This window comes from Berghia stephanieae, chromosome 4 (genome assembly GCF_034508935.2).
Source record: "Berghia stephanieae isolate SIO BIC M18660-M18661 chromosome 4, UCSD_Bste_1.3, whole genome shotgun sequence".
NCBI classification, from domain to species: domain Eukaryota; kingdom Metazoa; phylum Mollusca; class Gastropoda; order Nudibranchia; family Aeolidiidae; genus Berghia; species Berghia stephanieae.
Genome location: NC_088363.1, coordinates 45,897,641 through 45,908,142, shown reverse-complemented (window position 1 = coordinate 45,908,142; position 10,502 = coordinate 45,897,641). Strand labels below are relative to the sequence as shown.

The 10,502-nt window shown below is 35.4% G+C and overlaps 2 protein-coding genes across 6 annotated transcripts in view; one reads left to right on the top strand and one right to left on the bottom strand.

Moving 5' to 3' along the window:
- Nucleotides 1-124: 124 nt before the first annotated feature.
- Nucleotides 125-6,949, bottom strand: LOC144970683 (protein SCO1 homolog, mitochondrial-like). Its single transcript, XM_078910571.1, has 7 exons — nt 6,613-6,949; nt 5,840-5,989; nt 4,988-5,078; nt 4,275-4,472; nt 3,466-3,558; nt 1,154-1,269; nt 125-708 (listed from the first exon to the last, which is right to left on the bottom strand). Exons 1-7 carry the CDS (start codon nt 6,802-6,804, stop codon nt 562-564), a joined length of 987 nt encoding a protein of 328 aa, XP_078766697.1. The 5' UTR covers nt 6,805-6,949; the 3' UTR covers nt 125-561.
- A 288-nt stretch (nt 6,950-7,237) lies between these two features.
- The window catches only part of LOC144970680 (dynamin-like GTPase OPA1, mitochondrial), a 41,752-nt gene continuing 38,487 nt past the window's right edge, over nt 7,238-10,502 (top strand). For all 5 annotated transcript variants that reach the window (XM_078910558.1, XM_078910555.1, XM_078910557.1 and 2 more), the window contains exon 1: nt 7,238-7,401. In XM_078910558.1, the coding sequence (XP_078766684.1) occupies nt 7,373-7,401 (29 nt within the window). In that variant the 5' untranslated portion in view covers nt 7,238-7,372. The remainder of the gene's footprint in view (nt 7,402-10,502) is intronic.

The following is a 10,502-nucleotide window of genomic DNA, read 5'->3' as shown; positions in this document are numbered from 1 at the left end:
CCTTTACCGGAAACAGTTGCATTCATACGAATTGGTATGATTTTTTTAAAAAATCCACAAATACACATCAGCTTAACACTCAAAATCTGCACGCATTCAAACAGTCATATGTAATTGATGCGCATGTGTATGTATGTGTGTGTGTGTGTGTGTGTGTGAGAGAGAGAGAGAGAGAGAGGGAGAGAGAGAGAGAGAGAGAGAGAGAGAGAGAGAGAGAGAGAGAGAGAGAGGGAGAGAGAGGAAGAGAGAGGGGATATATATATATATATATATATATATATATATATATATATATATATATATATAGAGAGAGAGAGAGAGAGAGAGAGAGAGAGAGAGAGAGAGAGAGAGAGAGAGAGAGAGAGGAGGTGGGGTATGGAAGAGTGAGCTTTGGAAAACGCAGATTAAAAATAAAGACTACTATTATTAATCACTCATCCCTTACTGGACAGCTGATTCTCTCAAACAGATCTTAGATAAGTAAATTCAGGAGACATATAGGAAAGCAGTTTTGGTTTGATGAAATATCAGCTTGTTGTTATTCAGAGAAGGTGAAGCATATCACTTGGCAGATTTCTTCTTTTTTAAGTAAGACAAAATGTGAAGTTTGGTTGAGCCGTAAATTTCCTCCACTTTCTTGTTTTGACCAAAGTATTCGACAAACTGTCCCTCGGGGTTGACGAGATATGAGATGATGGAATGATCCACCTATAAGATACACAAAAAAAATCAAACATAAAATAATTAGATTATCTTTATTGCTCATTAATAATACAGTCCACTACGGATAAGCGCAACACCTTGGGATCAGTGAAAATGTTGTGATTAACTGAAGTTGACTTTCCTGTCCACTATTGCAACATTTTAAACTAAAACCAGTTGTTGTAAATATTGTTCCTAGTCCACCACAGACTGAGCAATTTGATTGAAACAAAAACCATGTGGCAGCCCTATATAGGTTTGTCAACCAAAAGCAGTTATGATTATGCAAGCTGACATTTTATTCAGATTGGATTAACTTTCACTCTTTTGTTCTCAACATTTGTTGAAGTCAAAGAGATTAGCCATGAGATAGACAATGAGGAAAATAACGTTGGTAACTGTGGGAAATTATTTTAACAAAAAAACAAAAAACAAAAATGAAAATACTTACAATATAGTCATTGTCCTCATCTTTAGGACCAGCACTGTAATAAACTCGGTATGCTCTAGTTGCAGCATCTATCTGTTCTCGTGTTCCTGAGAACCCCAAAAGTCTTGGAGAAAATTCTGTGAAATAATAAAAATAAAAGATCATAAAAGTTTCCAATCTAATATGTAACAATTTGGTGATCAGAAAACTGTTTTATTCTTTCACAAGTTGAATTTCTTTCAAATCTTAATTAATCCCTTCATTTCTTTGATCATAATTGCAAACCTTCTTGTTTTCAACTGGAGAGAAGTACCAAAAAAAAAGTGAATAATAAAAATAATAATGAAGCAATATATTTCTATAACGCCTGTCTCATACAGTATAACTCTCGGCGCACAAAGCTGCACACCAAGCTGCTAGGAGTTGTGAGATGTAAAATTTACAAAAATGAATATAACAGTTTCAAGCAAGAAAAAAATACCAAGAGCTGTCTGTCTGGAGTAAAAGAGATGAATTAACATTTCAAATGTTTTTATCATTGGTTAAAGAAGGGGTTTGAGCTTGAGACGTTCCGTGATTGGTATTTTGTATTTTCTTGAATCTATTATAATCATTCTACCCAGTAAAAAAAAAAGGAGTGACTTTTTACTTCATTGCTTTCTTGGTGTCAACTCCAAATGAGATGTAAGATTAATTAACCCTGTCTGTAAAGGTTCAGATAAGGTGGTGTAAGCTTAATTTCAGCATACATTTCATGTCAGATACTTGAGTTTGAAAAGCTGGACAAGAATCAACTCATACTCTAGGTTTAAGTTGTGCCTTGGGGCAAAACAATTCATGTCGTAGTCATTGCTGGGATTCTCAGTGAAGTCAAATATACTGTTCTCTTTTTTTTTTTTTTCTAAAGATTACTTTTTGTTTGTTAATCATCTCTCAGTTAATTAATCATTGTTGTGAGTTTTAGTCATCATTGTTTATATTGTAAACATTTGAGTTTATACCTTTAATTGGGGATCCTGTGTAAGTGGAACTTTTCGGTGCTTTCAGATTTGACAAGAAGATATATTGCTCTTGGAATTTATTTCTCTTCCCTGTTTGAATTAGTCTCCCTTTTCACTGTTTTTAATTTGATGTGCCAGAAAATTCTAGATCAAATTTTTTTTTTTACCATTACCATTCCAGTATATTCCTACTTACTAGCCTAAACTGATTAGAATTACCAATTAAACAATAAAAAAAAATAATTAATAAAACAATAAAACCAACCAACCAAACTAACTCCCCCCCCCCCCCAAAAAAAAAAAAAATAAATGCAAAAACATCCACATAATACCGGATGGGACTGACAGTCACATATTTGAGTATGGTGTTGACACATACATACACACATACATACACAGACACACACACACACATATATATATATACAGTAGAACATGAAAGTAACGTACTCGGAAATAGCGAGAACTCGGAAATAGCGAGTAAAATCTAAATCCCCGTTTTTTTCTCTTATTTGAGTCAATAAAATTAGCATGCAAGTAGCGAGTATGAAAAAGAGGTCAACTCGGAAATAACGAGCATTTCCTGCCCTAGCCTAGGACTTTGAACGAAGTAAAGCAAAACACCAGACAAGGGCGATTTAAATATTTTTAGCCTAGCTTCTTTTCTTTTCTTATTTTTCGTTACGAGTAATATTACACAGTAGCCTAGTCTAGAGTACATAATAGGCGAAACAAATTTGGGTGGGGGTTGGGTGTGTGTGTTTGTGTGCGTGTGGGGGTCAATTATTCACCCAATGTGGTGCCGCGCGAGGCAAGCACTGGCAGCCAACATGTCAACATGCCTCACTTCGCAGCATCGGTCAGCGAGTCGCATTCGATAACGAACGACAAAATCAGCGAGAGCGGGGAGCGTGGAACCATCATTTCAGTGGGTCAGTGATTGAGTGATGCGCTTGCTTACCTCATCAAACATGCCTAGTGCATACAAACGCTCGCACACACACATACACGAAATCTTGATGGAAATGGAAGGGGTGGATCAACTTCAACCTGTGGCCATCATTACGTAGTTAACGAAGGCCGTGTTCAACCCCGCCCTCACCCCACTTTATCCACACACAGTCATTTGCATGCACGCGCAGCACACACGCACAAACACACACACACACACACATTGTCTTTCCATATTTTTGTATGGCCGAGTGACCTTTCCTGGCAACTCGGGAATAGCGAGAACTCGGAAATAGCGAGTAATCAGGAGTGGACCCGTCAAACTCGCTATTTCCGAGTTCTACTGTATATATATATATATATATATATATATAAATTTACCAGAACAATATTCCTTGAGTGCTTCTGGCGTGTCTCTATCTGGATCGACAGTGATAAGAATGGGCTGAATCTTAGGAAGGTCTGGATCGGCATCTGGTTCAAGGCAGAATAAAAGAAAATATTAACAAAATAATAATATATTCATCATGAACAAGAAAAAAATTATTTAAGAACCTTATCTGAATAGACTTGGGGCTTGCTGTGTTAATGTGATAATGTTCTGAATCACCCTCGTGATTTGATGTGGTGGTCAACTTTTTGCCACATCATCTCTATTTTACCTAGGATCTAAAGCAAGCGATCCATAAACCACTGGATTAAATGGCAGTGAACAAAAATCTTCCATGACAACACAGAAAAAATCCCAATACTAAATCTTCAACAACAGCACAGGAATGAACTCAATACTTCCACATTGGGCAGTGGTAATGTAACCACTGAGCCATGATATATTATATTATTGTGTAAATGATATTTCGGAGGATTGAGTCAAATAAATGTCACCTTGAAGGTCTAAAAATGAAAGGAAGGGAACCACTACAACGATATGCAATAGGCTAATGCAGTATTGTTATACGGTTATATTCTAAATTTTACACCATCGGGAAATTGGAGTATTTAATTAGCCATAGTGTGCCTAAACAGAGTGAACCGTACTCGATGAAATAAACAAAATGTCTGACAGAATTTTTGTTAGGACATCTTTTACAAAATTGAGATGACAACTTTCCCCCAAAACCAAAAACTAACATAAAGAATAAAAACTCATCACACAAAATAATAATCAAATCAATCAACAAATAAAACACCTGTTTTTTGGATAACGCTGACAATTTTCTCGATTTCCTCTGGACAAATGTCAGGGCAGTTGGTGAATCCAAAATAGATGAGAATCCACTGGCCATGGAAATCCCAGCTGGACTGTACCTTTCCATGGTGGTTGGTCAGTGTCCACTCTCCACCAAGCTTAGCCTTCCCAATCTTCTTGTTTTGAGCTTTGCGTCTGGCTGGATGATTAAAAAATAAATAAATTGAAGATTAAAACCTATTGAGTCATGGGACAAATAATTTTGAAAAACTATCATTCATGTAATCTGCATTTAAAATGAGGACAAACAAAAAATAGAAACAAATCTAAAATATCCATTCTTTCAAATGTGAACACAGTGCTTTGGCAAATTAGGATTTGTGATTATTATCACTCCTTTAAAAAAAAAAAATTAAATATATGTTGAAAGTAATACTATTTTTGGCTGATTCACACAATGTCAGTTTAGTAGAGGGGAAAGAAGAAGAAGAAGATAAAGAAGAAGAAGAAGAAGAAGAAGAAGAAGAAGAAGAAGAAGAAGAAGAAGAAGAAGAAGAAGAAGAAGAAGAAGAAGAAGAAGAAGAAGAAAAAAAGAAGAAGAAGAAGAAGAAGAGGAGAAGGAGGAGGTGGAGAAGTGAAAGAAGAAAGCTAATGGAGCAGAGCAATAAATAGGAAATGTTTTGTTACAATTGCAATCATCATTGCGGAAATTACCTTCTTCTTTTTCACTCTTGACATATCTCATACCAAGAACTAGAAGACCGGCTACCCCTCCAACCAAAATGAGAGTCTTCCATGTTACTGGCTGTGGAGGCAATGAAGGTTACGATACGTAAAAATGAATAAAAACATAGATATTTAAAATAAAAATAATTTACAAGTGTTGAGAAAGCTTGTTTGTAAGGATGTGTTGATTAACAATGACCAATCCATTCTTTCCCCCCCCCCCCCCCAGTAAAGGTGAATTAAAGGCAGCGTGTTACCATATTGCATTATGTTTCTGATCTAGAAAATAAATTGCTTAGAGTTAGAGATTACAAGGCAATCCTAAACATCAAAATCAAATGTTTGTCGTTTTAATTATGATATCATTTTACTCTTACAACTTTAGTAGGATGGGTGCATATTAAAAATTACATAAAAACTTCTAGCTTATAGATGAAATAACTTTGTATCCTGATATTGAGTCTCTACTACCCTCTTAGTAAACACAATAGGAGAGTTAAGTTAGTACAAAATTAAATGCCATTTATAAAGAGTTAATATTAAATCAATCCATTCAAATGACCACTTTTGTAAAACTATTTGTGACCAATTGTTCAAAGCTGAATTATGTAGAGATAAATACATAAGGGATGCCAAAAAAGGGATATTGAAGTTGGAATGACCAGAAATGCAAAAACTTTTGTTAATGAGTCGTTTTATTTCCATTTAAGAAATTATTCAAGTTCTCTTCAATAACTCCTAAAAACTTAAACCAAACCACAGACATTAAATTTTCAGCATCTAAACCACACCAACAGAATACCATTTTGAAGAGATAGGTTACATATATGCTTCACCCACCGTTCTCTCATGAGGATCTTTTGATTTCGATTTTCGTGGAGGAAGTGGATTGGGAATGGACTTTTCACCGGACTGATCTTGATCTGTTGCAAAATTACGCACAAAAGGCAAATAATTTCCTGGCAATGACACTGACCTATCAGTCAAGTTCTGAAAAAAAAAGAGAGAAAATTGAATGTGACAATCTGGCAATAATTTATTTAATCAGATTTGAATGGCTGAAAATGATGCAATTCTTAAATCTTATGACGTGATATACTTGATTTCTCAATTCGTTTACGTACCTCTCCTGGCGGATTTTTGTTTTGTTTTTTTTTGCCTGTGATTTTGACTCAATTGTTTACAATTACGGTTTGCTGAAATCAAGTTTCCTCAATATTTCAATTCTAAGACTGCCTTTCCTTTGAATGATTATTGCGGGTTTGAATATGTGCATTCTGTTACTGTTACTGTTACAGGCGCTATCCCATGGTTTTAAATAATGGATTGTAAAAAAATCATTTTATGAAGACAGACAGAAAGAGAGAAATGTGTGAGTGTGTGTGTGTAGTATAAGCGAGAGAGAGAGAGAGAGAGAGAGAGAGAGAGAGAGAGAGAGAGAGAGAGAGAGAGAGAAAATGTGTGAGTGTGTGTGTATAAGCGAAAGAGAGAGAGAGAGAGAGAGAGAGAGAGAGAGAGAGAGAGAGAGAGAGTATAGAAAAGGTGGACGCACACACAAATAATTTGACGTGATGGGTAGCATAAACAAATAAATTGAATTGCTAATTACAAACCAAATTCCTTTTCGCTACGATTCCTATGCTACTGGAGTTTGATGACCATGGATAATTTGTATTTGATTTGGACTGTTTTGCGATCGTGTTGACTACTGTTGGGCAAATGGAAGTTGATCCGAGACTTCTAAGAAAATCTCTGTAACATCGAGAGCAAACTTGGAGAAATGGACGATTTATAATTCTTTCCATTATCACTGAGAGTATAGTCTAACATAGATATGTTGCAGTTGAATTGAATAAGAAATATAAGCAGCGGCGTTACATAAATGAAAGTATATCCACCGGTTTGTGTTTACATAGAGCGTCAAAGTCAATTGAAAGATTTCAAGAATAATTTCCCTTGATGAATCTTTTTATAATTTGAATCAAGAAGTAGAAGTTATTGAAATGAACCGACATTGAAGGAGTTTTGTTGTTGTTGTCTTTTTATATATATCAAGAGAAATAACTCAAAGAAGAATGTCAGAGTCATCTTAAGTAGTCGCTCAAATAGATAGCCTAATAAAAATCATCAGCCAAATCTAAACTGCCGAAATGAGGCCTAAGAGAAGAATGCTTAGTGAATGAGATAACCGGTTCTATGTAGTTTTAGACAGCGTAAAATATACAGGGGAGTTAACTTTTGTTTTCTTTTGGGGACAACTGAATGACCCAAGAACGGAAAATGCAAACATTTTCATCATCATGAACAGGAAAATTAAAATTCTATAAAATAGAAATGTTCTGAGTTTGCTCCATTTTCGTGAAACATTTTGTGATGTCAAACATGTTACTGGGCCGTTTTGGGTAAGATAAATGCTTATTTTTTTCACTAATTTACGTTAGGATTAGGAGTGCCTTGAATTGAATAAAAATTTGAACTTGAGAAACTGTGACTGTGATCTACAAATTCCTTTACTTACTTACACCCAGATTCTCGTCAGTCTACTAGTTAGGCACTTTGACATTGATAACTCCAGTCCAGTGGCCTCCGATATAGGCTCACTGTAAGGCATTGGTTAAGGAGCGATGCCCATGTCGCCATGTTGTTGGAAAAATGAGGCGAGGGGAAGGGATGAGAGAGAGAGAGAGAGAGAGAGAGAGAGATCGTATTTTGGAAAAAAATACTGAAGGAAGCTAAATTAAAACACACACACACACACTCTTTATTTATACTGGGGATGTAGGAGCTTTCGGAAGGCCTCCCACTCCCATTTTTTATTTAGAGAGCCTCGCCTTTGGCCGACCAACCTCCGCTGCACGTCCAACTCGCCTTGAGCATGCATTCACGTAAAATATAAAGATTTTTTTAAAAAACCTACCTCTGTTTCAAAAACTAGGATCTTTCACCTTTCTAAGAAACATTTTGATTTTTCAGAACTTTAGTTCGTTAAAAAATACCGGCCAATCTGACCCGTTGAGTCGAATGAAAACGAAATTTTGTTGTTTACACGGTTCAAAGGAAATGCCGTAAATAAGCTTTCATGGACTTCCTGTGTTGTTTTTACAGTGTCACGTGACCGTTTTGAGAAATTTGTCGTCTGCTACAAATAATTAGACCGGTAGGGGGTAGATATTTTCGTTGGAGCAGAGAAAAAGTGAGTATTATTTCTTGGACTTGTAGAGAGGCCTAGGGTCCACCAGCAGTCAAGTTTATTGAATAAAAGAAAAAAAGGCCTTTTTACTGCACTAATGCACCAAATTGCATACCTATCTATGGACACTTTGTTCCGTATCTTTTTCCCAATAAACTTTTTTAAAAACCTGGGGCCAGGGTTGCTAGTTTGGCCTCCTGGTGGCCAAATTTGAGAAATTTGGCCTTTTCCCAAGCCATTTGGCCTCCTGTAACCAACTTTTTGGCTTCCTCTGACTTTCCCCGTTATATCGTTTTACTCTTGTACCGGTAAAACTTATTTTATTTGGCAATCTAAATATCTAAATGCAACACGTGCTAACGCCACAGATTGCATTTGCTAATGCTTCTATATATACGAATTTTCCTTATCCTATCTAAATTGTTTAACAAATCTAAAGAGTTTTCGCGAGGCTAAGGTGGGTTTGGTGGTATTTGGGCTCCTGCCGAGGAATCTGGCTTCTTGCTATAGCTAGTTTGGTCTCTTACTCAAAAATTATCTGGCAACCCTGCCTGGCTAGGCGGAACCTTGATAACAGAAACGGGGCCCACACGATTTCGCGAGGAATTAAAAATGAAAACAATTAGGATATAATTTCAACACAACTTTTGAAATTCATCAAGGATTGTCCATTACCGAATGTTTTTTGATAGAAAACAAATGCATCTTCAAATCTAAACTGCTTTTGACGGTAAGCGGTAAGTTTTTATTTATTTTTCTGTCCAAACGAATGATTTGTCCTGGTTATAGAAGCTAAGTATTGGTAACACCGGCTCAGCTCTCTAGTTATTTTTTTGACAATTTTCTCCTTCATCCGTTACACTGGTCTCGGGTTTAAGGTAAGATTTTAAAAAGGCTGTCATTATCCCCAGACCAAAGTTCGTTATCCCCAGACACATATTTGAAATTCCGCTCTTTTAAACAATTATCCACATTCCAGAATATGGAATGTTTCCAAAAGCACATTGAAATAAGGAAAGTTAATAAAATATCTATAAAAACATAAAATTATCCAACATTAAATCAGTTACTACATATACACAATATGCGTCGACTTCGAAGTGGGTGTCATGGCCGAATGGTTTAGTCGTCTGCCCTGGAAGTTTTACCAGAAGCGACGTTGCGGGTTCAAATCCTGGTTCCGCCACTTTTAAATTTTATTTTTTACATTCCGTCTTTTTTATTACAGAACGGTGCAAGGGATAAATGTCCCATCCATCCTCCCCCCCCACCTCTTTTTAAAAAAAACTCTCTCTCTCTCTCTCTCTCTCTCTCTCTCTCTCTCTCTCTCTCTCTCTCTCTCTCTCTCTCTCTCTCTCTCTGTCTCTTTCTCTCTCTCTCTTAGTTCCTTTCTAGTTTCTAGCAAATTGTTATATTCGTCCCCACTCCGATCTCAAAAAGTGTCTAAAAAGGATAATTAATTAAAAAGCAAACAAACAGAAATATTCAGAGAGCGACCAAATGGTCAGATAGAAGAGAAAAAAACAAACAATAATTAAAAAAAAAATAAAAACAATTTTAAGAAATTCATGGCCAGAAACGGAACAAAAGATCAAACAAAAAGAAGAAAAGAATAGACTCGCACAAAAAAAAAAAAAAGGTGGGGGGAGGATGGATGGGACATTTATCCCTTGCAACGTTCTGTAAAAAGAAGACGGAATTAAAAAAAAAAAAAAGTGGCGGAACCAGGATTCGAACCCACAACGTCGATTCTGGTGAAACTTCCAGGGGCAGACGACTAAACCATTCGGCCATGACACCCACTTCGAAGTCGACGCATATTGTGTATATGTAGTAACAACTGATTTAATGTTGGTTAATTTTATGTTTTTATAGATATTTTATTAACTTTCCTTATTTCTATGTGCATTCGGAAACATTCCATATTCTGGAATGTGGATAATTGTTTAAAAGAGCGGAGTTTCAAATATGTGTCTGGGGATAACGAATTTTCATTATCCCCAGACAGGTGTCTGGGGATAATCACAGTGTTTTAAAAAATAATTTGACAATCTTCATCATCTGGTACACTGGTCATATCGGGATAAGGTAAAATGTTTAAAATTATTTTTATTATTATTAGATAATATTATTTTATTATTATTATTATTATTATTATTATATTATTATTATTATTATTATTATTATTATTATTATTATTATTATTAGTTATTATTATTATTATTGTATATTATTATTATTATGATTTTATTATTATTATTATTATATTATTATTATTATTATTATTATTATTATTATTATTATTATTATTAT

Excerpts from the sequence above, each read along its gene's own strand:
- LOC144970683 (XM_078910571.1), bottom strand. The coding sequence starts at position 6,804 with ATGGAAAGAATTATAAATCGTCCATTTCTCCAAGTTTGCTCTCGATGT. Across the intron at positions 3,559-4,274 it reads CAGCGTTATCCAAAAAACAG|ATGCCGATCCAGACCTTCCT; the intron begins GTGTTTTATTTG and ends GCCTTGAACCAG. Across the intron at positions 709-1,153 it reads ATGAGGACAATGACTATATT|GTGGATCATTCCATCATCTC; the intron begins GTAAGTATTTTC and ends TGTATCTTATAG.